The following is a 27,029-nucleotide window of genomic DNA, read 5'->3' on the forward strand; positions in this document are numbered from 1 at the left end:
GCGGAAGCTGAAACCAGCCCCCCGCAGCCCAGTGGCGCGCGAACGACGGAAACAGCGGATCAGGTTCCGCCGCCTGCTCGCCCGGTACGCAACCAGCGCACGCCAGAGCGCCTGGACTTACAGTATGTACCGTTGCGCTAGTTTTTGCCAAGAAGGGAGGAGTTCTGGCACTGTAGCGCAGCGAATTACGGCAGTGTTTCAACATGTTCCGCTGCGCCGTTTGGAAATATAACCAACTCATGAGTGGATTGCGACGCGCAAAGCCACGTGTATCGCATTGTGCCTGACAGCCCGCCCAGCCAATAAACTCCCATCGTTCTGCACTGAGCGTGTATGCAACAGTCACGAAATCCATCAGCTCACTCTGAACCATTTCTGTTCTCACCACGAGTTTTCGGCCGCCGCGCCCGTTTCTCTAGTGGATGGATGGTTGGAGTGTTGGTATCTCACGCGGTAAGCCCGTGTTCGAATATTGACGACGGCCGCTGTGAAGTGTGTGGCTTCATGGTCTATCGGCGCGGCGTGATGATGCCAACTCGCTTCACTTCTAAGCGGAATGAATTCTAGATAGGGCTTTTCATATCGGACAGCACCGTAAATGTTAGGGGGGGAGGGAGCCCACACCCTACAGGGATATTGAGGATACCGTGAAGGTTCACCGTAAAAATAACTGAGTGTTACACACTGAATAGCCAGTGGAAATGACGCATACGACGGCGGGGGCATGTAAAATTACGTTCGGCAATTGCGCGTAAAAATTCATCGGCGCATATTCGACTGCTGCTCAAAGGCGAAGGCACCAAAGCCAATAGGGAGGGAACCTGAGCAGTCATGGGTGCCGCAGGAGACCAACACAGTGGTTCCCGTCAACAAGCATAGGGTACTCAGAGCAAGCAAAAACTGAACTCAAGACCAACGTGGTGGGCACGTAAACGACCGATAGTGCCTCGACGGGCTGACCTATGAAGCCCCGACCATTGCACAGGACCCTCCGAGGAAAGGGAAATTATTCAGGACTATAAATTAATAGCCCTGTGCAATCAAGAGTGCGCGGGCAGGTTAACGACACGAGTCTCGATAGGAGTGAAAGTCAGCCGCAATCAGGGCCGCTGAGCATCGAGCGTCTCCGTGTCTTACCTTATAAGAGCCCTAGTAACGGCACAAGGCCCTTCAAGCAAGCAGAAAGTACCTGAGATTCATATGAAGGACCCCTGAGCAACTGGATGTACTCGGGAATATGCGGCCCCGGAAAAAGTGTATGTAGCCTTTCGGGTGAATGGGTAGAATCCGCGGAGGAAAATCCGATTGATCAACAGCGTTCAAGCACGGAGGCAGGTAGCGTCCCAACAGCACATTGGGCCCTACGAAAAAAATGGGAAGAGATCAAGGGTAACGTGGAAAGCTCCTTAGCGATCAGATTGACGCAGCAAGGGGACATATGGAGACAGGCAGCCAACAGCGTAATGCCTTTAAACAGCGCAATGAACCCCAAAACTTCCACCAAGCAACACTGTCTCAATAAGTGAAGAATGGACTTCGTTTACTTATGAACTTTTTATGTTTGCCAGCAATGACTCTTGGTCATCTGTAGGCCCAAATGCATCCAATTTTGTTGTGCGTTTGTTGTAAGGAAACTGCTTTCGTCCAGCCTGTTATGGGCCCCTTCGGAACCTTTAGGTTCCCTCGGCGTGGTCCTTGGGACATGGTGCTGTGCCTCCCTCTCCCCCCCCCCCCCCCTCCGCACTCGCCATCGGCCCGAGCAGGTGAATAAATAGGGCCCGCTAAGAACATAGGGCCATCCATTAAAAAAGAAATACCTAAAACCCCATGCGGAGGGCCCCGCAAGATGGAGTTCACCTGAACAAGTTATCAGATGACCCCGATACGGGCAGAGGGCCCTAAATTCAAACACTGAGAACCGGTGTGCAGGGCCAACCAGCAATCCAGTGCGGGCGAGGAGGTGAACACAGGGGCGCCCGACAATTGCGTAGGGCCCCATTCAAATAGCATGTGCCTAAGACCCAACATAGAGGGCCCCCCGAACGATGGAATGTGCCCGAGCAGGTAATCAGATAGCCCCCCCCCCCCCCCTACAGAAGCGTAGGCCCCCCCCATTCAGAAAAGAAGTACCAAAAACCTGGTGTAGACGGTCCCCAAACGACTGAGTGTGCCCAAGCAGGCCATTAGATGGGCCCCCCATAAGAGTGTAGGGCCCTAAGCAAGTAACAGAGAATTAGAAACGCCCTAGACCAATGTAGAGGACCCATGGGCATATCGCAAGTGTGTCGGTAGGTATAACGAGACGCCAAGTGTTTCACCGCATCTCTGTATTTTAGTCTTGCACCGTCAGGGGCTGCAGCCCCTGACGGTGCACCTGTCCTCGCTGCTCTCCCAACGGCGACTGTCCACAGCGGGGGCCGCGAGCCGAGGCCGTGCGAACGAGCCGGGGCCGTGCGAACTGCAGCGGCGGCGCGCATCTGCCGCGCGGCCGGGGCCGGCCCGCGAACCTGACCACGTGCCGCGCCCCGCCCCGGCAGGGGCGCAGGACACATACAACTGCACTATAAACAGTAGGTCAACCGATGCCCACGTAAAGGACCCCTGGGCAACCAAGAGTACCCTGGTAGGTTAAGGTATGGGACTCTGGCTACCGCTCACAGAGCCTTTCTGGCGAATGAAAATAATCTGTGGAAGGGCCCGTGACCGACAAGAGTTCCAACAGCGCAGGGCCCTCGGAGCAAATGCAAAGAGACGAAGGACAACGTAGAATGCTCCTAAACGGCCGAAATGAACCTGCAAGTGACGTGTAAGTCCCCGGAAACAGCATGGGGCCCTAGACGGTGTAATGGGGCTTAAAATTTCCAGTTCACAACTTTTCCAATTATTGAGTAATTTCTGGGACTTCTCATAGGCCCTTCACTTTCGCTTACAACTGTTCTTGGTTGCCTGAAAGTCCAGAGATACCCAGTTTTGTTGCGTTTTGTGTTAAAAAACTGCACCTGTTCGGCCGGCTGTCGGCCCCCCGGAGCTAATGGGCACTTTCGTGGCCCAGGGGGGGGGGGGCATGCCCGTGGCCCCGACTTTCAGGGCCCGCCCCTGCTTGTTACCCTATGTTTTGGGGGTACTTTTGTTATTTTCCACTTTTTTGCCCCTCCTCGAACTCAGTTTGCCCTTGATGTCGGACTGTCGTGATGTCGGACTGTCTTGGAGTCACAGCCTTCAGACTCTGCTCCAGATCAAGGCGTGGCTGGAGATGTCTTCTCCTCAGCATCTTCTAGTCTGAGCGCAGCTGGAGATACTCGCCCCGTCTCCTCCGCAGGCAGCCCCAGGCAGGGCGTGACTACAGAGGCGCGCTCCGTTTTCTCCTCAGAAAGTTCTAGCCAGGGTGAGGCCGAGGAGGGCCGCCAGGTCCCTTTCGCTGGCAGTTCCGAACAGGTCTTTTTTGGTGCTGGTTCTGTTTCACAGATCGAGGCATGCGGAGGCGATTAGGGCATGTCGCCGAACTGGAACACCTGAAGGAACCTGCCAAGATCACCAAGAACAAGGGTCGACCGCGCGGAAGTACGGCAACCAACATCATCGGACTGCCAAAACGGAAACGGAGAACTCTGCATATCTGAGTTCTGCGTGGAAGATGCTCCTGGCTGGGGTGGACCAGTTTGATGAAGAACGTGATTGGTTGTGTGGTTGTGGGGAGGACCACCTGGTTGGCGCCTCCGTGCAATGTGGTGTGTGTGAAATGTGGTTCAGCACGCGCTGTTCTGTTGGTTATGTTAGGGGTATGGGTGCATGTATATGTTCACTGTGCAAGTAGCGGTAGTTTCCCCCAGAACATAGGCTGCCTTGAGTGGCGAGCGAAAAGTTCAGCAGTCTTCTTTTGGACTTAAAGAGAATTGCTACATTGTTTCAAGCTGGCCATATCAGATGCAGTACGACGACCTGCCCTAGCCGTAGGTAGGTCCTCATGGATCTGTGAATGCCATGACAGCATGGGTGCACTTGTGTTTGGGGGCAGCACATTGGTGAATTGTGCGTAGCTGTACATAGTTACGTTGTAGTAGGTCGGTGAACAGTTACTTTCTTTTGGCGCCAAACGTGATGTCGTTGCGTTCGGATGTGGAGTCATGTCGTTGTCTGACTTGCTGTGACACGGCTGACCAGCGGCGGTGGATGCGTGAGTTTAGCTGTCATTTCCGTTTAATATACGTATGCGTTTTATACATTATGCTTTACATATGCGTTTTATAAATTATTACTTACATATGCCTTTTATGTATTACATTTTACACACATATGCAATATATGATATGCGATGCATTCAGACGACAGATGATTTGGCTATCTGTTGTGGCTGCAAGCCTAATAGGAGCTACTGTTGGATGCTGTGTGACACTGACCGCCACAAGGGCTTCTCCCTGTCGCAGGGGTCCAGACCAATGCAATCCTGGGGCTCGGCCTCATCCATGCTTGGGAAGCGGGCTCTCAGCGCTCAGACCGGCACGAAAACAACTGTTCAGTGTCCGTGATGTCTTGCCGAAATAGGGGCCCACATTGCCCTAGGGGTCCCCAATCGGTGGGAGAGACGTTGTGACTGATATTTGAGGTCATGGCGCTACCAGCGGAGGGTCGTACAGCCAGCACTTCGGTCCTTCCGTCTTCCGCCCACGCCCTTGAGCTTTTGGTCCCCAAGGTCTTCGGATCCCCTCGAACACGGCTCTTGACGGCCTCGGGGCACCTTCCCAACGCGGGACCTTATGTCAGGCACTTCGGGACCCTGGGCGAAACAGGAACTCCGCCTTTGTCGTTACTTTAGAAATGGGTCTTCAGACCTAGACTGCCGAGGAGCCGAATGTTTGGTTCTGGTGGTGCCCAACCGACCGATTGGCTCTTATCAACGCAGGGGTCCCCTGCAATCCATGCAAAGAGCCCTCTGACTGGTATTTGTAAGCCCAGCCAGCAGCGTCAGGCACCTTAATGCGACCCCCAGTCAGACCTTTGGGCACTCAAAACGGGCCCTCAATCGTCGATACCAAGGGGTCTGAACGAGCCCTTGGGGATCCTAAGGGAGGGGGGGGGGGGGGGGCATGCTATCTGTGCCGCCGCTGTCTGTGCCACGGGGGTATCATTGTGTGAGATTATTCAAGTGGTATGCAGGTTTTGCAATTGTGATACTAAAAACTGCAGGGCAAGGCAATCCTCGGGCTCGGCCTCTGATGCCGCTGTTTCCCTTTTGTCCAATTCCCACGCAACCTTTGGTGGGTTTCCCGTTGCGACGATGATGCGAGACTGTGCAGCATGGGGAAAAAGCGTATTAGTGCCTGTCGACGTGCTGCGACATATGCCAATGCAAGAACTGTAAACGATTTGATGACGTGGTGTTCATCTGTGATTTACGTGACACCGAAAGTGCTGCGCCGAATCACGCCTGCTTGCCGTCAGAGATGAAGGAGGACGTAGGGAACACGCTTTCTACGTCGCCACCACAGATTCAGCGATAAGAAACTGCCACTGTTACTTTCACCGACTACGCTTTAGTGTCAGCAGCCATTGGCTGAGAAAAGGCAAAATTTCGAATGTACTAACCCGCGCTTTATGGCACAGGTGCGGTTCTTGTACCTGCGGTGCCGAGCTGGCGCCGAGGTGCTGCTATGTTGCATAACGGGTGACTGCAATGAGCCATTCTCTACCGATTTCGAGTCCCGAGATGCAACTGCTAGTCACTTCGCTGGGAGAAACGAAATAGCCCTGATGCGTTCCGATCGCGCCATACCTAAGTAGGGTGATATGAACTCAGCCAAATCAAGAACTTTGAGTTTGCATTTTCTCAAGGTGCATGCAACATACACAAAAGAACACATTATAGGAGACGGCCTTGGTTAAATCACACACCTTCCCCTTCAACAAGACTATAACAAGACTATTTATTCTCCGAATAAGCCATAATATCAGCTGCAAGGTTTATCAATAATTAATTGGCTGGCGTCCCAGCCAAGCGCCCCGGGCTGGAAAGCCGGGAGACACAACTCTCACAAAGCTTTTTCGGGAATTAATTGCCCAAGTTGGAAATATATATGCAAACCAAAAGAGTCCAAGGCGCATCTTAAAGAAACAACAATTAGAAATCCTGCTGACATAAAAGGTCAAGGTCAGGCAAAGGCCTGCAGACCCCCCATTACATGTTTGCAGGGGCTGGGTCCACTGGAGTGTTTCATTTCCTCAAAAAGTATATGCTCTTTGGCTAAATGAGGATGCTGTGTCACAAACATGTAGATGTCACAATGGGATCAGATCAAGGTCATTCCATTACTGTGATAATTTGCTGTATTCATGTGATCTATGATTCAAAATATTTTCACGTTCATTTTGATCGAGTTACACAGCTTAAACGTCAGCTACAATTTTTTCTGGTCATTACATAGTCAAGATGTGGGTAGGACGTCAAGATGAAGTCATATGAGGCCAACATGACACACAGTATGCTAGTCATGTCATGCATGTTTCTGGATTGCTTATCCCACAGGAATCCAATATTATCACTTATAATCTTGCATCAGGTCATCTTAGTGCCTGAAGAGATCAAAACCTGTCATTTGTTACTACTTACTATGACCTTTGAAATGCATTTAATAGCTATGTGCAGGTAAGGAAATTTATTTTGAAACTGCTGCATAAAAGCTACCACGCTGCGCATGTCTTATTGAAATGTAGTCTTCATAATTTCCAAAGAGGTAGAAATTTCAATTTGTCAGCAATAGTGGAAAACAAACTTTTGTGTAACCATTAGACAATGCCTAGTGCACAGCCTGCCTTTATTTATGCATGCATAACACACTCCAGCATGATTTTCTGAATACCAGGGGCAGCCATACAGTGTCTTATTCTAAATATCAATGACAATGGGACATAAGTAAAAGACCTGGTCACAGCATTTCTTTCTATACAGCATGCACAGTTCTCACTATTGGTAGCTTGGGGCACCAATGCATGTCCAATGTCTATCCACAGCAGCACAGTCTTGTGACAGTTCTTCTCACTGTAAGGACTGCAGACACCCCTCTTTCCATGCCTCCCTCTTGGGTACCTGTCTCTGACAATTTCATTGCAGGTCCCTGGTATATCTAAGCAAAAAAGTGGAGTGCTATAGTTATCATCAGATTTCAAGGGAAGAGCTAGACTTTATGATAACTTTGATATAATTGGATTCATACAACAAATTATGAAGCCTGGACCCCAAAGCATACAATGGAACAGCTACAAAAAATGTTATCTGATCATCGCCATGGAATTTATATATCCATCACATAATGTGCTTATGTGCACTCATACACCTAAGGAAGATATGTGATGATGAAAAATTGACGCAACATGGGATTCAGTCCCCAAAACAACCATAATATGTAATCAGATGAGATTGCAGCCTAATGCTATACATAAATATTCACAGCATTATGTTTGCTACCTGTCATTTGTACTGCTCATACTTGATGCCTCAAAATGACTTTAAAAAAATCAAAAAAGATGCTAGTTATCTGAGCAGTGTCTGGATTAATTGAAGAGATGCATCAGCTTTACAACATGCAATAACAATAATGTGGTATATTTTGCACCACCAGGTTCATACATGCCTTCAAAAATGCAGCTATAGAAACACAACACACACAATCAAGCATAGTGCAAGACAGCAGGCAAATCACTCAACTCCCTGCAACTAGCGGCCCAAAGCCGCCTTACACTAAAATCATGGAGAAAAACCTGTGCCTTCAACATTACCAACAGGTTAACAAATGGCTACTGCACACACAAACAGCATGGTGTACCAGTGTTGGAAATTCCAAAAAATGTCCTGGTAGCGGAGTACAAATTTTCTCTGGTGGAGTACAAAATTATCGAAATGCTGCGGGTCATTACAGTTCTATTTAGCTTATCTTTGAGAGATAACACTACAATGGGTGGTACTCAGCGAAAGCGCCACTTTTCATATACAGCAATTCATGTAAAAGTGCTTTAAATGAAAGGAAACACCAATATTAAACATGGCACACTGAAACAACACAGTCTCATACTCTGTACTATGAAACACATGTGCATATACATGAGTTTTCAATTTATGAAAGGCTCTGGGTCAGGGTGTACTTTCCTACCTAGCGTTAGAAGAAATAATTGTACGCCATTCGTCGTGTTTAAGACAGGACATATCATAAATAATCGCAAAACAGGTAGATTCATGCTCTTACCTTCAAATTTTTTATAATTGCGATGGCGAGCTCCCGAGCACCACATACGCACAGCAGCCGCAACTTAATGTGGTTCGTCATCAATGGTCGGTTAAGTCATCTCACGTTTGAGTTGGTCCGCAAACATAGGAAGTGACAGCTTTGCTTATCTACAGACCGGTGCGATTCTGGTACTTTCTCATTTCCCGGTTTCATTCAAAGGCGATTCCATTCAACATTCACGCACTTTTTTACATTTCCATGCATGGTTTATCATGTACCTAGGTGGCAACACAGGCTGCTTGCTATTGGGCATCTTAGTCTGGTGGGTGCAAGATTTTTGCTCTTGCAGATATCAATACATGGCTCCTGATGGAAGCAGCAAGTCTGAACCTGTTGCATGTTCTGGTTTTATTTTGTCCTGACACAAAGAGGTAGAACAGGCTTTTACAAAAGCTGTTTTTGTTCCATCATGATGGAGTACAAAGTACTTATTTTTACCCAGTAACAATCCTGGAGTACAAAACCTCCTGGTATACATTACACCAGGAAACGTCAAGTTTTCCAACACCATCATGTACAATACAATTCTTTAGCTTTCGTGCATACCACACAAAAACTTCAAACACATCATAATTAAATCCAACATGCATCGCCCCCGATCCCCCACAAAACATCAATAAGATGAACTGAGAAATAGCAAGCGACACCCAGCACACACACGTAGCGACGTGAGTCAAGGTTGGTGAGCTCATTTTGTCTCTTTCGCGCCACGCATTTGGCACTTACCAAAAATGAACAAAATTAACTCAAAAATGAAATGGGGATACACAGGGATGACAGGGGGCTGGGTGTCTTATAGGATTTGCAGTGTACATAGGGGCAGGTGCTCTCTTATCCCAGGTTTTTGGAGGGTGTATAAGCCCGGTACTCAGCCACCTTCTATTTTGGAGGGTGTGTAAGCCTGGTGTGTAACCACCCTCCGTTTTGGAGGGTGTATAAGCCGGGTGCGTAACCGCCCTACGTTTTGGAGGGTGTATAAGCCCTGGTGCGTAGCCGCCCCACGTTTTGGAGGGTGCACACTGCACAGCCTTACTTTTACAACCTGCATCAGTTATGAGTGAGATGACTCAATGAAGGCACTGCATATGAACTAAGTCAAATGAAAAATAGAACAGGAATGAGTCATGAGCTGAATCAGATCCTAAATTCTGTGACCCATTCCCTAGGTGACGCAAGAACTTTGAGCCAAACCCATGCCTAATGCAAACCACTACAGCCCGAGTACCATGTTCCATCATCCGCACTACCCGCAACACGACATACCCCAAGGCCTGTAGTCCAGGATATATCAATATCACACTCATCCCGTAGAAAGTGCTGTTTTGTAAGTTAGGTGCAAGTGTTTCCCCAGGCACGCGCCTCCGCTGCTTGCCCGCGCTCCCCACTGACCGAAATCGGCCGACTGCGTCCTTGAACCAATTCGCCACCAAATGAGAATTGGGATGCCAAAATGATTGAAATGAATGGAAATGAAGGTGTTCCACTCCCATGGAACGAAAAGACATTGACGAGGTTCACCTCTAATCAAGCCACATTTCCGATGTGGAGCCCTGGGTTACCGGGCTGCGTTGTTGAATACCTATGCGTGCCAAACTCTGCCAGTTTTAGCACGAATCGGTACTAAACACGACTCCCCTCTTAGTAAGATTCCGTACTAACAAGGCTCGAGGACGTGTTGACTGGGCTCGCTGGAAGTAGGGAATGGGCTTCCATTTGATCATCAAGAACGGGGTTTTAGGTCGGTTCAGGTAGATTTAATAAGGTTGCATGGCACGGCGTACCTGGCCGAGGCGAGGTACACTGATATCAAGGCTATCTAACGACTGATATTAGCCATCATTACCTGCTTAGTGATTCAGTCGCAAATGCGCACCTATATGCATTGTTACTTTACTCCTTTGTCCAGGTGCCGCTGCATGAGATCGGTGAAAGTATGCATGTAATGCGAGCTGGTTTGTTTCATAGGTCTCATTGATTATTTTCAATTACCAGACTGCTCTGGCATGGGTTGGTATGAGTTAACCAAACAAGCTCACAGTTGTGTGACCTGTAAGCATGGTTGTTGTACTGTATAAAAATTATGTTATGGATATGGTTGTACTTATTTTCTATGTGAGTTGTTCACTGGCCTGATGCATGCCTGGCAGATCATGAACAATATGGAGATGGCAGACTTTTGGAACCCTGATGTTGAACAGCATGTCATGGTGACATTACCTAAAATCAATGTTAACAGATCAAACACTGGTATGTACTTCAGCACACATTTTTGCTGGGTGACAGGGATGTGAGGTTAATTTCACTGCCTAATTGCTGGTGGTATTGGAGCATGTGGAAGTGCAAGACAGGAGTATAAAATGATCATAGTTGAACATTTGTATTGATGATGAAGGTCATATGTATAATTTTGAGCAAGATATTCTGTACACATCAACCTATGGCCTGTCCCTATCTTAATTGCATTGAGTCATCTTAGGGTGACTGTAATATATGCATGCCTTGCCAAAGAAACATTTGCCATGGCCATGACTGCTGTGTTTGACAAGGTGGGTGAGTTGTAATACAAATTAATGGGTGTAGGTGTACTTTCCTACCTAACGTTAGAAAAAATCATTGCACACCATTCGTCGTGTTCAAGGCGGCACATATCGTAAATAATCTCAATACAGGTAGAATCATGCTCCTACCTTCGAATTTCAATAACTTCGATGGCGGGCTCCCGAGCGCCGCGCGCACCGCACCGCCTGGGCTCCCCAGCGCCGTTTCTGCGTTGCCGTTGCGTAAATACAATATTTCTGCTTACTAAGAACTCTACAAAATGTACGGGACCAAGGTAAACCATTCGTCGTGTTTAAGGCGGAGCATATCGTAAATAATTTCAAAACCGATAGAATCATGCTCCTACCCTCGAATTTTAATAAATACGATAGCGAGCTCCCGAGCGCCGCACGCCCCGCACCGCACTGCCTCGACTTCCAAGCGCCGTTCCTGCGTTGTTGCGAAAGCACAATATTTCTGCTTATCAAGAACCATAAAACATGTACGGGACCAAGGTAACAATAATAAAGCAACCAAAATCGTTTCTTATCGAGTTTAGGTACATTTATGAAACACGCAGGCCAGAATAGTCCAGAACATATCCTAACCTAACCTAACCTAACCTAACCTAACCTAACCTAACCTAACCTAACCTAACCTAACCTAACCTAACCTAACCTAACCTAACCTAACCTAACCTAACCTAACCTAACTGAGAATAGACCAGAACCTAAGCTAAGCTAAGCTAAGCTAGCCTGACCTGACCTGACCTGACCTGACCTGACCTAACCTAACCTAACCTAACCTAACCTAACCTAACCTAACCTAACCTAACCTAACCTAACCTAACCTAACCTGAGAATAGACCAGAACCTAAGCTTAGCTAAGCTGACCTACCCTACCCTATCCTAACCTAACTAACCTAACCTAACCTAACCTAACCTAACCTAACCTAACCTAACCTAACCTAACCTAACCTAACCTCCCCACCCTATATCCCCTTCAACCCGGCATCTCATTGGCATCCATGTTCCATGCCATATATAGGTGCCATATAGTGAGCTTTTATTTAGCTGCCATGTTCTCATTTTGCTTTACATTCCCCACCCAATCCCCCTGCAACCCATGGTTCCGTTGGCGTCGAAGATCAGATTTCATGGATTCTTGCTACCTTGTCCCGGTACATTTTTATGGTTCGCAGTAATGTTGTGACCCGAGCAGTAATGGCGCCGGTGTCGCGGGTGCTGTGCGTGTGCGGCGCTCGGGAGCTCGCCATCGTAATTATAAAAAAATGAAGCTAAGATCATTAATCTACCTGTTTTGTGATTATTTACGATATGTCCTGCCTTAAACATGACGAATGGTCTACTTTGGTCCCGTACATTTTGTACAGTTCTTGGTACGCAGAAATATTGTATTTACGAAACGGCACTGGGGAGTCCAGGCGGTGCGGTGCGCGCGGCGCTCGGGGGCCCGCCATCGAAGTTATTGAAATTCGAAGGTAGGAGCATGATTCTACCTGTTTTGAGATTATTTACGATATGGCATGCCTTAAACACGACGAATAGTGTACTATGATTTTTTCTAACGTTAGGTAGGAAAGTACACCCTGACCAATTAATGTGTGTCATAGATGTCACCATCTTGTATTTAAGTATTGTTTCAATGAAGTTTTACTGTCATGATGTAGCCCAAATGGTCAACTATGGAAGGCAATGAACACTTAATTCTTAAAAGGTTATGTGCAAAGTGAACACCTGTGGGTGAGATTTGACATGCATTAGGCAGTTAGGCAATCAAACAATAGAATTGTCATACTGTATGTTGCCCAAAGTAACCCCAGTAACTGGGTATACACAAATTATTGTCTTCCTAGAGGTGGAGGGTCTCCAAGCTTTTCAGTCCATGTTCCTTCCAAAGACACTTCCACTGCTCCCTCACTGTGTTTCCCAAAGTGTGTGTGTGCTGATTTGAATGTAATGAAATGAATGTTCTTATCTGCTTTTATCTTTCTCCATCTTCACATTACAACATTTAACTGGAGCAAGCTGCATGCATCATCATCTTTGCCATAAGGTGGTCAGCCATGTGCTGTCACTTTGTGATGCCCATGAACTTCACTTGCAGGTTCTGAGTACTAGAAAGTAACAGCACACCCTATGTTGGTCTGTTCCACAGAATGTGCCTTGTAGGGCTCTGCAGGCACTATGTCATCTCCTGCACTATGCTCATGATGCACAATGCAGTGATTGATGCATGACACAATGATCAATGCATTTATAACCTCAGCCACATTGCCCATGTTTTTTACTTCTAAATGTTTTAGCTGCTGTAGTTTGTTTTTCAGCATGCTGAAAGCATGTTCAATTTGACATGTGTTTTTTTGTATGGTCTGTTGAAGTGGTGCTGAGTGGCGCTGAGGTGATCAGTGTTTCGGGAAAGGGTGGTGATCTCCGGGGAAAGGGGAAGCTCTTGTCCTCAATGAGGAGTGTGTTAGATGGGAGAAGCTGCCGCTGATGCTCCCTGAGGTCGCAGCAGAGGGGGGGGGGGGGGCTTCTCCAAAAAACAGGAATCGTGGGCTGATCGCGGAACCCTGGAAGTACATCAGTGAGTGCGCCGCGGTGATCACAAGCAGCCGGTAGATGTACTGTTTGGCGATGCTTGTGGGTATTATGGGCAGCTGCTATCTCCTTGCTGGGTGCATCCATGAAGAGAAAAGGCCCGTCGATGGCTGCAATTACACCCGGGGAGTCGACGCACGCTGCAAAACCTGCGATGGTTTCACGCAGCCGCGCTCCTATTGGCCACGCGATGGCATCACCGCTCGCGGCAGCAACATATTTGCAAAATGCTGTCAGATACTAGCGTGACCCAGATTTTGAAGTTGCAAACCTGTTGCCAATGTAGTGTTGGGGCACTGGCTCAGCAAGATGTTGCAGCGCAGGCATCACATCTTCCAACGGACGCTTCTGGTTGTCTCTGCGCTGGCCATGATTGTCATAATAAGGAGCCAGCTTTGCCTGAAGATTTTGAAAAAGCTGTGTACGAGATACGAAACTGCGATTCGAAATCTTCGTCATCATGTCCTGAATTGTTTGTTTTGTTTACGCGCCGTTGGCGCTTTGGCAGGACCAGAACCGCTACGTCGGCGGGTACACCACTGTAATAGTCACTTTCTGGACCCCGTAACGTAGATAGTTCGTCTGGACAGTATGATTGTGGAAAAGTGTATCTATGCCTTGAATGCTTTGGAATGTAAATATACTGCATAACCTGACGTCACATGTCTCCATGGATATTGTTTGTCTGTGTGTCTATATGTAGAACTCCCCTTCACGCGACTTGTCACAACATGAAATTTCTCCCTGCACGCGCGCTCCGAGTAAAGCTGTATCCCTGCGTGCAACCACACGCGCTAAAACTCCTCCATGCGTAAGAAAGTATATGGACGACCCCAACATACATGCACGATGATGTTAGCTAACATAAGGCGTTAAGTTACCAGTGCTTGGCGAACTTCGTGTCCGCGGGATGATCCACTGCATGTGGTTACGCTCGCGGAACGCCTGAAATAACGTAGCGTCTTTCGGAATCGAGGACGATGATCTGCTTTTCTCTGCCTATAATATTCTCGTTAAGGTAAGTCATCATGGTATATGCAGCTGTCGCGAGGGTTGCACCTGAAGTATTTGTACAACTGTACATTGAAGAACATTTAACTTTCCCGACTCGTCAGTATCATATCTGCTGCGCGTCAAGTGTATTTATTGGAAAAAGCCGATTTTACTAGCCGCCATGTTTAGGAGTTACTTGAAGCGTTCTCGATGACGTAGACGGCGTGGCTGTGGAACGCCATAGGTTGTTACCTGAAAAGGCAGAGCATCTGGCAGCATTTGCTCATCAAGAACGGGGCCCTGATTTTACTAGCCACCATGTTGAGGATTTACTTGGCTCTCCATGGCGTCGATGACGTAGCTGTGGAACGTCGTAGGTTGTTATCTGAAAGGGTGGAGCATCTGGCAGCATTTTCCCCATCAAGAACGGGGCCCCGGGCGCGGTGTATCAGCGCGTTGGTGTCGTTGGACGGTGGGTGGGTTAGACATGTGCTGGTGGGCAGCAGCGGACCTAGGCACTGGATGCATCGCAGGGAAAGATTGTGTGTGACTGGTGGAGAGATTCGGCTGTAACCCGCAAGCAGTATCCCTCGTTCAGTCGTGAGTGTGACGCGCGATGCCGTCGAAGTTGCGAGAATAGCTAGCCTCCATCTGACTTCGTTCACAGATAAATATTTTTACATTCTTTTCAGTGTATATTTGTGGTGAACAAAATGTCTTGGGGCTAAAAACACCAAGAAACATCCAAGTTTCAGACACTGGCATGTCATGTGCAAAGTGTCCAAGCAGCATTGCATGCTTCAAAGAGTTGAGATGTTTTCATCGAAGGTGCATGATTTTGTAACAAGACTTACAGCCGTGTTTTCTTCCAGCCTTCCAACACGAGCCAGTATGGCAGCAGTACCAGCCAACTGGAGGGAAAGCGAGATTATTGTGGGCGGACTGTTCGGACCATTCCGCTCTCGTCATGTGAACCCCGTGGGCTACGACTGCAAGATGGCCTTCTGGCGCCAGGAGCTGGCTGATGAGTGTCGCCGTCACCAGCTGTTGCTGCTCAACCGCCATCGGCTGGAGACCACGCTTGTTGTGGGCATCCACCGGCCCAGCTGCCTGCAGGAGGTGTTTAGCAACCTGAGGAGGTGAGGCCGTGGTGGAGTCGGCGTTCCGGCTGCTCTTGTCTTTTACGCTACTCCACCCCACCGTGTAACAATAGATTGTTTGGTACTAATTTTGGTATGCATGCTGATACACCTGCATAGTTCGCTGGCTGGTGGGTGTCTCAGCAATGTTTGAGTATGGCAGTGACATATTTAGCTGTCGATTGTGTGTCGCCCCAATAAACATTGACTGGCCCTTGGCAGAGGACGCAGGCACAGGCAAAGGGCGCGATCGCGCCACCATTCTGCGTGGAGTTGATGATGCTGGCAATGGCTATCGCGCCGGCGCCGTGTGACCCGTGCCTTGCGATGCAGGACGGGCGAGATGATGACTGAGGCTGAGTTGCGCCGCCGCTGCGCCGTCGCTCGTAGCTGGACGGCCTGGGGCACTGAGCTGCTCCTCTGGCAGCCGGCCCGCCTTTTTTGGAGCTGGGTCAAGCCGGCGCTCTGGGCCGAACCCGAAGAGGACGTTGTGCTGCTGACGGCGCTCAAGGTACGTACATGGCAGACGGTGTGCGGGCAGGCGGGCACACTCAGTCTGGAGCTAGCATGGTTCCATGGGTGCTGCGTTACGGGGTTTTATGAATGTCTATGGGGTTTTGTCTAGGCAGTAGAAAACCAGCATGCTGCCGCGATGACATATGTGAGTTCTCGGGTTCCACGGTGGTGTACAGAAGTTTGCCGATGTCAAATATAGCAACATGAGGTCCTATATAATGGCATGCGTGATGATATCCATTATAGACATTGCAGGATTTGGTCTTGTAGCGTTTTGTGTGCGTTTTATCACATGGGAAGGCACCCTGGGCTGACTGACGGCGTTGTTAGTGCACCGCTGACGCCCCTGCCGCCGCCGCCGGCCGGCAGGAGCGCAGCGACGAACTCTACGCGCGGCACGTCTCGCAGCCGGCCGGCGGAGAGCTCCTCCTGGTCGACCAGTTGTGGCGGCTGCATGACGCGCTGTTCGCGACGCGCGCCGACCTGGAGCTGGCGCTGCTGGAGCTTGAGCGCAACGGCCGCGCGACGCTGGACGACGTGGACGGCCGGCTGGCGGTCAAGTTCCGGCTGGACGGCGAGCCGGTCGCGCCGACTGTCACCGAACTGGAGCGCGGTGGGTCGGACGGGTCAGCGCGCGCGCGCTGCGACCGACCAGAGACTGGGCGGTGATGGGGAGGGGGCAGGGTGTGGTTTCCTTTTCAGTTAAGAGCTCCAGCCTCTCTCGAGCTGGGTCTCCAGCCCCACAATTTTTAGAAGAAAGTAGACTTATTCGTGGAATACGTGTTCGTTGTCGTGTTTTCTGGCGGTAAATTTCGTCAGTTTTCACTGTGCTGTCGACTCATTTTACGAAACTACGGGAGGAGGACTTGTGACGCGGTAACTGGGGATAGTTCGGCGAGTCGAAGAGGGGGAGAGGGGAGATGGAGCGATAGGTTCAGTGGTGGTGTCATTTTTCTCGGTTTTTGACCAGCGAGGCGTGCTGGTGTGCGCCAGCACGCTTTGACGTGGGCGAAGCATGCGGAACGCGATCTGTGTCAGCGCGTGCGGAGAAAACTCTTCCGCTGCTCCAGGGCGTGGGGTCGCCTTCAGGCGCAGCGCCCGTTGGCTTCTGTGACCATGTGTCATCCCCAGGCGTTCTGCGGCTCAAGCTGGTGCAGAGTACCATGACCAAGGAGGTGACGCAGCTGGCGAGCGATCAGACGCAGCTGAGGAGCAGCGCTCGTGAGCTGCTGAAGAGCGGGCAGAGGGAACTGGTGCGTGTTGATGCCGGACGGGCGGGACGGACATGCTGCAAAGGGGAAAGCCCTGTTTCTCGTGGAATGTAGAGCAGCCATGACCGGCCCCTGGTGGCATGGGTTAATCCTAAAACTGACCGTCGTAGTCGCTGTGCCGTTAAACCCTAATCATGATCATCGGCGTAGCGTGCCTGAAGCCGTTGAATTTGCACGGAAAACTGGATTTTGCTCGGGCACTATTGCCTGTTGGACAAAGCTGTTTGATTTTTACGGTGTCTTGTTCAATCTTTACAAGAGAAGTAGTCAGTGTGTTGCAAAAACATTTTACTGGTGTGTGGTATTGCAGTATTTACAGAATTTTCGCATCGAATGCACATGTGCTGATTTTTCCCGTACATACTGGATTTGCAGGCAAAGCAAAAGCTCCGCAAGTGGAAAAAGATGAATGTGTCTCTTGAACAGAAATCCATGACCTTGGACAACGTTCAAGATATGCTAGACAGCATTGAAGAATCCAAATACAACCAAAAGGTGGGCTAATTTAGTAGGCAGATGTGAAAGTTCAATACAACTGATGTGTTCAATACAACTCCCATTCAAGCTCTTTGGTGAAGTAAACATGTGATCAACGTAGCAATGCGATACAATTAAGGGACTTCACTCATGGGGAGTCGGTTGGTGCCCATGCCATCCTTCCATTACAGTCGGTTTGTCATGATTCAGTCTTCAGACCAACCCAGTCTTAAGCGGGGTTTGTTTGGCTGGCTTGGTCGGTCGGTCGGTCGGTCGGTCGGTCGGTCGGTCGGTCGGTCGGTCGGTCGGTCGGTCGGTCGGTCGGTCGGTCGGTCGGTCGGTCGGTCGGTCGGTCGGTCGGTCGGTCGGTCGGTCGGTCGGTCGGTCGGTCGGTCGGTCGGTCGGTCGGTCGGTCGGTCGGTCGGTCGGTCGGTCGGTCGGTCGGTCGGTCGGTCGGTCGGTCGGTCGGTCGGTCGGTCGGTCGGTCGGTCGGTCGGTCGGTCGGTCGGTCGGTCGGTCGGTCGGTCGGTCGGTCGGTCGGTCGGTCGGTCGGTCGGTCGGTCGGTCGGTCGGTCGGTCGGCGGTCGGTCGGTCGGTCGGTCGGTCGGTCGGTCGGTCGGTCGGTCGGTCGGTCGGTCGGTCGGTCGGTCGGTCGGTCGGTCGGTCGGTCGGTCGGTCGGTCGGTCGGTCGGTCGGTCGGTCGGTCGGTCGGTCCGGTCGGTCGGTCGGTCGGTCGGTCGGTCGGTCGGTCGGTCGGTCGGTCGGTCGGTCGGTCGGTCGGTCGGTCGGTCGGTCGGTCGGTCGGTCGGTCGGTCGGTCGGTCGGTCGGTCGGTCGGTCGGTCGGTCGGTCGGTCGGTCGGTCGGTCGGTCGGTCGGTCGGTCGGTCGGTCGGTCGGTCGGTCGGTCGGTCGGTCGGTCGGTCGGTCGGTCGGTCGGTCGGTCGGTCGGTCGGTCGGTCGGTCGGTCGGTCGGTCGGTCGGTCGGTCGGTCGGTCGGTCGGTCGGTCGGTGGTCGGTCGGTCGGTCGTTGGTTCGGTCGGTCGGTCGGTCGGTCGGTCGGTCGGTCGGTCGGTCGGTCGGTCGGTCGGTCGGTCGGTCGGTCGGTCGGTCGGTCGGTCGGTCGGTCGGTCGGATGCTTGGATGGTTGGTTGGTTTGACGATCGGTTGGTGGGACAGACGGCTGGTTAGTTTATATGGACCGACCTGTCAGCAATATCTTTGATGTGCAGGGCTTTGTCCGTAAAAACGTACGCCGTTTGCATTATACATTCAGGCAACTTTAAGCAGCCGATGGCGGTAGGTCTCGGATGGTAAAGCTAGAAGTCGGTGGCCAAACGTCTAGCACTAGGCGTTCTTTTTTATACGGGGCCGTAATATTGGAGTGGTTAGTGCTGTCGGCTCCCGCTTGGGGGCGCGGGTTTGAGTCCCGGTTGCGCCATTGCTCCTGCTAGCACGGCTTCTGTTGTCGCATGTGCTCCGTAATGGGGTATGCGCAGACTGCCGTCGCGTTTTCTTTTTAGATAGGAAAAAGCCCTTTGGGCTATCAGATATGAAGATTCGGGCTATGGAAAGCAAGCGGAGTAATTGTTGAAGGGAGCGTTCCACATTCAAGGGACTGAAGCAAACATCAGATATGGTGCAATAAGCTCACCTATGGCTATTGGTTACTTTGAAGTGGAAAACGCTGGCCTAGACAGCGCAGTTTCTCTGTTTAGTTGATATGCTCCTCAAAACATCGTTGTTTGATGATGTACTCGTGCCTTGCACAACATTGATTAAGAGCTAACTGACGGTCGTTTTGTTTGAAAATCGCGACTATGAAAGCCAGATATGGACGACTCGACAGTCATATTTTTCTTCACATTGTTTGCCGCAAGACCAATGGAATGGCAGGATTTGAATGAGGTTGCTATGGTGTCATGGATGCCTGTGTGACCTTGAAATAGTCTTCGCAAAATAACCTGCTCATCTTTGCGGGCGTGTGACTTAGAATCTAGGAAGGGCTAAGGTCTTTAAAGGGGCGGGACTGTGAACTACATCGAGTTATCTTCAAGTTGGCTTTGCCGCCTCAAACCCTGTACAAATGTGGAGCACGCTCTCTAAAAAAGACGCCGCGTGGAGCGTTCGGTGTTAGTTCTGATTGCGACACGTGCCATGCGCAGCGTTCGTTAGTCCATCCACTTGTACCTCCTATGGAAAGCTGTCGCTATTCTCAGAACAGGGGGGGGGGGGTCATATAACTATATGAACCTGTTTAACCGTTCGCGTTCTTTTGAGAGTTAATGCTGAAAGGATAACGTATGAAAAGTTGGGCCTGGTTTATCCTTATTTTATTGAATTGGGGCAAGCTTTACTTTCACATGACAAAAACCCATGTTAGTTATTTATGACTGATCTGAATGCAGCGAGGATGATATAACGACACTGGAGGCCTTCCATTCACCTTCGTCGGGCACTGGGCTTCGTCGTCGCATCGTCTTCTGCGCGTGCAGATGGTTCATTATTCGCCTTCACGTGAAACACCGCGGCCATTCTTAACATGCTGTACGGCAATACTCCATAGTGCATATAGTAGGTTTACCGCTCGCTGAATCAAAAATGCGTTGTTTTTCTGCCAGGGCGACGCTGATGAGCAGGCATAACACATGCCATGGTCGCGCTGGACGAGGACTAGAGGACCTTTGGGTGGAGGGGGGGGGGGGGGGGGGGGGCAGAAGCGGGCACGCTGCCATTAGCTGCAGGGCATGAGTGCTCATCGAGCTCTGTTGATTGTGCGGCTGTGTATCAGTTGTCGCTGTGTGTGGCCCTCATCCTTTTATTTATTTGGTTATTTTCATTGTGTGTGACCCTCGTCTCCCTTTACATCACTGAGCATGAAATTACGCTAGCTTTGATCACTCATCTACCTCATCGCAGGTTCCATTTTGACGAATTCTTGATTGGTCAGGACTAGGAATGCTTCCAACAGGTGCAGGTGTGTGCAGCACATTTGCTGTGACGGTGGATAGATATCGCGGACCGGTGAGTGCCTGGCGGATTGTGATGACTCCCGGGAGTGTTGTGCGTCGCCAGGTGACTGACGCGCTGTCACGAGGCACGGCCGCCGCCCGCGGCGCGTTTGGCAACGTCACCATCGACAGGGTGGAGCAGGTGGTGGCCGACTGCCAGGAGGTGCGTATGACCCGACCTGGCCCGGCTAGCAGCTGTGCGCGCGTGCGTGTGCGTGGCCGAGCTGCTGCTATTGCTGCTACTGCTGCTGTGTGGTTAATAAGTGACCAGCCGAAATGTCTGTTGACTTGAAAAAGTGACCTAAGACACGCTTTGGGTCTGGATAAGTGGTTGCCCTGACCCATGGATCTGTGGTCGGTGGTATTCCAGTGACTTGTGTGGCCCCGTGGTGTTGTTGCCCAACCTGACCGGTTAATCTTATCACCCGGCTGCTCACGCCGCCGCCGGCCGGCGCGCTAACTGGGAGGGCCGTCCGGCCAGGCGCTGGAGGACCGAGACGAGGTGGTGTCGGCGCTGGCGCGACCTCTCTCGCCGGTTGACGCCAGCGAGACAGCCGACCTGGAGGCCGAGCTTAACGACCTGCTGAGCGGCGTCGCCACGCCGCCTTCGGCCGCCCAGCGCGACCGCAGCGCCACCTCGCGGACGATCGCTCCGTCCCAGTCCCCGGGACGCGACCGTAGCGCTACCCCGCGGCGCGTCACCCCACGCCCAGCCGTGTCGCACACCTGGAAGGACTCGGAGCCCAGAGCGGCACACCCGTTGCTAGACTCGGACTCGGACGCTGAAGGTAACCGACCTCGCCCGCTGCGCATATTGCCGCCGCAGCTGGGGCGGGTATTCGCGGCACTGGGAAGTAGGGACGCGTTTTGTAACGGCATGCGCCCGACAGGCGACATTTTGTAACGTCAGACCTCCAGTCCTACAGACGAAGTCGTGGCGAGCTCAGAACATATGACGGGTTCAGCAGTCGTATGTTTTTATATCTGCTGTGGCTCAAGACGCTTGGTCAAACGTACAAAGCTGTGGAAAAAAACTGCGCTCCGGGTTTGTCTATTGTGGCCCCGCGCGGAAACGTTGGTAGCCGGGGGTTATGGTCAATATTAGTTGTACTGACGCCAGTGCATTGGTTTGCAGCTCCGTCCAGTTGCGGACCCGAAGCTGTAGGCTCAAAGGCGTTAGCGGACACGCCCCGGCAAAATAAATCCAAGAGGAAAGGGCACGGGCATCTAGAGGCGCTCTGAGGTTGCCCGAGCTACCTCTTCAGGTCACTAGATCACGCTGGACAGCTGCGATACTCGGGTGCGGCCGGTGGACGGGCTCGACGCCGCTGTCACATTCCCGAGCCCAGAGCGGCCTGAGCTGGGCAGCTGTGATACTCGGGTGCCCCCAGCGGACGGGCTCGGCGCCGCTGTCAGACGTCCGAGCCCAGAGCGGCCGGAGCTGGGCAGCTGTGGTACTCGGGTGCGACTGGCAGACGGGCTCGGCGCCGCTGTCAGACGTCCGAGCCCAGAGCGGCCGGAGCTGGGCAGCTGTGGTACTCGGGTGCGACGGGCGGACGGCGGACGGGCTCGGCGCCGCTGTCAGACGTCGGAGCCCAGAGCGGCCTGAGCTGGACAGCTGTGATACTCTGGTGCGACCGGCGGACGGGCTCGGCGCCGTTGTCGTCGGCGCCAGACGTCCGAGCCCAGAGCGGCCTGAGCTGGGCAGCTGTGGTACTCGGGTGCGACCGGCGGACGGCGGACGGGCTCGGCGCCGCTGTCAGACGTCCGAGCCCAGAGCGGCCTGAGCTGGACAGCTGTGATACTCGGGTGCGACCGGCGGACGGGCTCGGCGCCGCTGTCAGACGTCCGAGCCCAGAGCGGCATGAGCTGGACAGCTAGCTGTGATACTCGGTTGCGGCCGGCGGACGGGCTCGGCGCCGCTGTCAGACGTCCGAGCCCAGAGCGGCCTGAGCTGGACAGCTGCGATACTCGGGTGCGGCCGGCAGATGGGCCCGGCGCCGCTGGCAGACGTCCGAGCCCAGAGCGGGGCTGTGGAACGGAGGCCTTTCTGGATGTTGTGCGGTGTTAGTCGCATTGATGAGTGATTGAAATCAATGGAATAACACTGTTGCATGTGTACGTCTTTTGCCTGCAGGTTTAGAGGGTGAGTACGTATGACCGTTTAGTCAGTCCTCCCACACTGCGCTTTGACCACGGATGCCGAGCCCACAACGGCTGTCGGGCCGCTCATTGCATTATGTATTTCTGTTTTAAGGGCAAGTTCATGCATGGTTGAGGCAATAGGCGTGTAGCGACACGATTCGACGGCATAACGCCGTTAACTGGCGAGCAATGGGTAGTCTTTGCCGGTGGCCTTGTACCTGTTTGTTGCGCAGAAGACTAAATAAGGTTTGAAGGATAACCTTCGCGGATGCAATTAATAGCATGTCTGCATACCAGGAGCCCTACATGAGCAAACTACTAAGTACGATTTGTTTGCTACCGTTTCATGCCATAAAAGACTGCTGATATGAAATCGGTGTACAGTAATAATAAAAGCAAAAATGGGTAACTTAGCATTGGTAAACAATCCATTTGAGCACCATAGGCCAATAATCCACGAGTCGCTTAACGTAGACATGCACTCAGGAGTCCTGCTTGACTGCTGGAAGGATTGGAGCACATCTGGTATAGAAAGTGTTGCACCAATCTCGAGCCCGCCACGTTGCGTCGTGCACACTCCTTGATACATGGCTGGCACACTGGATCTGTGAGTGTAGGTATACATTGGTACCTGATGTTGGAAAAAGTCATTGTACATCATTCGTCGTGTTTAGGGCCGGACATCTCGTAGATAATCATAAAATAGGTAGATTCACGTCCCTACCTTCGAATTCTAATAACTACGCTAGCTATCTCCCGTTGTTGTTGTTGTTGTTGGTTAAGGGCGCATAGCCTCTTGGGCTCAGGCGTCCATCGTTGAAGTGTTGTCTTACAAGTTTGGTAGCACAGGTGGTAACTAAGCGCGACAGAGGATAGAAGGAATGTGTCGCACTGGTCAGGAATTTTCGTGCAGGATAGCGGTGTAGCAAGGAGGTGCAGTAAACGGTGTTAGTTTCTAGAAAACTCGGTGTTAAATGTTCAGATACATAAACTGATTAGTGAACTAAAACAAGAGAACAAAAAGTCCGGTTTTTTTTTGCCAGGCTCTTTTTTATCATTTTCTTTTAACCGCAGTTTCCCCACATGATAGACGTTGCAGGTTAGTCATCAGTCAGTCGGCAGTCACAACATTGCCGTTTAACAAAGCATTTACCAGATGGAAATTTCACATATCTGCCATGCCGTGTACTCTAACGCATGCACGCACATTCATCTGTCTTCACCATGCTCGTTCAAACCTCATTCATGTAATCTCCTCTGCTTACGCACACACCCACGTATCACACATATTTGCTACACATAATTCCTATACCACTTCCTTGCTTCTCACATTTCTCAAGCATCCAGTCAGACATCGTACGCAGATATGCACGCAAGCTTAAATTATACATAGAATAAACAACTCATTTCAAACAATTACAATATAGTATAAACAACATGGCAGCAATCAATGACAGCAAAGCAAAAATTGCACTTGTCCCGCACGCAAAGGCAGCACTTCACAATTGTTTCAGTAGGTCGCAGTGTCGCAAATATTTCATCACTCCATCAATGATGTCCGGGAATTGATTTCCTACCAGCGACCTCACACAAAATTGTGTTCCGGACCGTTGACATAGTGTTACCAATGATCGTCTTTCGTGAAAATATACGGGGCATTCAAGAAGAATGTGATACACTGTTAATGGACACTGACATCGTTCACATTCAGGTTGGAGGTTTCTATCTATCATGTATGAGTGGGTATAGCGAGTATGCCCAAGTCTCAGCCGGCACAGCACTATCTCTTCGCGTCGGACTGCTCGCTTACAGGAGACCCAGTCTCCTACCTCTTCTTTGATGCGTTTTAAATTAGTCCTAGGGTTGTAATCTGTCCAATATTTGTTGAATAATTCACGAATACTTCGACGCACCTTAGGAAAATAATCTTTAGGACCCATTTGAAAATTACACACGTCATTCAGTCTTATAGCCATCTTTGCTTGTGCATCCGCTGTCTCGTTTCCACGTATATTACTATGGCTTGGGATCCAGAGGACAATGATTATACTGCCCATTTCAATAAGCTGACTGACCGTCTCTAGTAAATGGATCACGATCGGGTTTTCAGAAGTCGGATTTCCCAGGGCTGTTATAATGGACAAGGAGTCTGTGCATATAACACATTTGAGGATGCGATTTGTATGTGTATAATTCAGAGCCTGTAATACTGCGAATCCTTCAGCTATAAATATCGAACAAAGTTCAGGAAGTTTAAATTTTTGACGTCTTTCACCGTGGACAAAAGCACATCCAACTCCGTCTGCACTTTTTGCTCCATCGGTAAATATGAACTCGTATTCTGTATACCTGCTTCTCAAATCATTAAACTCACATTGAATTTGCACTTCATCTAGCGTTCTCTTGCTCCTGTTAGTCAACTTTATCAACGTACATTTACGTAATCTCCATGGCGGAACGACGCTGCGTTTTAAGGTCACCTCTTCTGGGAAATCGAATCCTGTTTCATGGCACATATCAAGTATTCTCTCATATAGCGGGAAACCAGAAATCCTTTTCATATATCCAGTCTCTACCTCATGTAACGCAGCCTCATTGGCCATAAGTTTTCTGCATGGATGATCCTCTCGACTTAGTATCTTCAGGGAATAACGGAGAGACAAGCTTCGACCCGCAGCTTCGACTCCCCCGCGCCGTTTCTGCGCTATCGTTGCGTGGTTACAATATCTCTGCTTATCAAGAACTATAAAAAGTGTACGGGGCCAAGGTAACAATAATAATGCAATGAGATACGTTTCTTATCGCGTGTAGGTACGTTAATGAAACAGACAGGCCAGAATAGTCCAGAACGTAGCCTAAATTTGCCTAACCTAACATTACCTGACTGAACTGAACCTAACCTAACCTAACCAAACCTAACCTAACCTAACCTAACCTAACCTAACCAAACCTAACCTAACCTAGCTAACCCAACCTAACATAGCCCGGCCTAGCCTAGCCTAGCCTAGCCTAGCCTTGCCTAACCTAACCTAACCTAGCTAACCTAACTAACCTAAGCCAACCTAACTAACCTAACCTAACCTAACTAACCTAGCCTAACCTAGCCTAGCCTAGCCTAGCCTAGCCTAGCCTTGCCTGACCTAACGTAACGTAACGTAGCGTAACGTAAGCGTAACGTACCTAACCCACAATGTCGACCAATCTACAAACGGTACGAAAGACTGCTTGGAAACGCAAGAAACATATTTCATTGGATTCTTGTTACCTTGGCCGGGTACATTGTTATGGTTCTTGATGGGCAGTAATGTTATGATCACGCGTAGCAATCGCGCCGGGGCCGGGGTTGCTGCGTGTTTGCGGCGCTCGAATGTTCGCTATCGCAGATACGTAAGTTCCAAGGTAAGAGTGTAGATGACCTGTTTTACGATTAATTACGATATGTTCCGCCCTAATAACGATGACTGATGTACAATGCTCTTTTTAACATGAGGTAGCGATGTACACCATGACCTCTTTGTTGTTTATTGGAGTTTAAGGGCGCGCCGACTGCGGTGGTCATTTGGCGCCCATAGCGAGTTTTGTTTTACCTATCTAATAAGCAGCATAAATGGTTCTAAAGTTGATGTGTTTGAGAAATAAAGAGATCTGTTGAGCTCCAAGAAATTGTGAGTTGTCTCCTATCATATCACTGAGGGTAAGGGGCGAGTCACGCTGTCCAAAGTAACGTGGGTGCTCCTTCACGATGCGCGGACAAGATATAAGGACATGGTGAACGGTGAGGACAGCGCCTCATCGATGGCAGATAGGTTTATCGGCTGCCTCCAACATATAGCCGTGGGTTGCGTACGTGTGTCCGATGCGTGGTCTGCAGAGCATCACCTCTTCTCGCCTCATTTCGCGGAAACACGAAAACCAATGACCCAGCTTAGGTTTTATCTCTTTAAGCTAATTACCTTCCATCTGATCCCAACAACGCTGCCACTCGTTATGCAGGAAGGTTTTCATTGCAGGATGAAAGTCCCTGGCAGGAATAGAAAGGGAGCGA

At 50.5% G+C, this 27,029-nt stretch overlaps 1 protein-coding gene across 2 annotated transcripts; it reads left to right on the forward strand.

Annotated features, from left to right (window-relative positions):
* The first annotated feature begins 9,931 nt into the window (after positions 1-9,931).
* On the forward strand, positions 9,932-22,958 carry LOC119112576 (charged multivesicular body protein 7). 2 transcript variants are annotated; one of them, XM_037236791.1, is made up of 9 exons: positions 9,932-10,014; positions 15,301-15,567; positions 15,901-16,078; positions 16,453-16,696; positions 17,215-17,336; positions 17,730-17,849; positions 20,904-21,002; positions 21,321-21,627; positions 21,975-22,958. In XM_037236791.1, exons 2-9 carry the CDS (start codon positions 15,320-15,322, stop codon positions 22,079-22,081), a joined length of 1,425 nt encoding a protein of 474 aa, XP_037092686.1. In that variant the 5' UTR covers positions 9,932-10,014; positions 15,301-15,319; the 3' UTR covers positions 22,082-22,958. The 2 variants fall into 2 exon arrangements, with proteins under 2 accessions (XP_037092686.1, XP_037092685.1); XM_037236790.1 differs by having other exon boundaries at positions 9,953-10,024.
* The last annotated feature ends 4,071 nt before the right edge of the window (positions 22,959-27,029 follow it).

This window comes from Pollicipes pollicipes, unplaced genomic scaffold (genome assembly GCF_011947565.3).
Source record: "Pollicipes pollicipes isolate AB1234 unplaced genomic scaffold, Ppol_2.1 Scaffold_7261;HRSCAF=8764_pilon_pilon_pilon, whole genome shotgun sequence".
Taxonomy (NCBI): Eukaryota; Metazoa; Arthropoda; class Thecostraca; order Pollicipedomorpha; family Pollicipedidae; genus Pollicipes; species Pollicipes pollicipes.

Coding starts and splice junctions, on each gene's coding strand:
- LOC119112576 (XM_037236790.1), top strand. CDS start 9,978: ATGGGCTTCCATTTGATCATCAAGAACGGGGTTTTAGGTCGGTTCAG. Junction 16,079..16,452: donor TGCTGCTGACGGCGCTCAAG/GTACGTACATGG, acceptor GCCGGCCGGCAG/GAGCGCAGCGACGAACTCTA. Junction 17,850..20,903: donor AATCCAAATACAACCAAAAG/GTGGGCTAATTT, acceptor GTGCGTCGCCAG/GTGACTGACGCGCTGTCACG.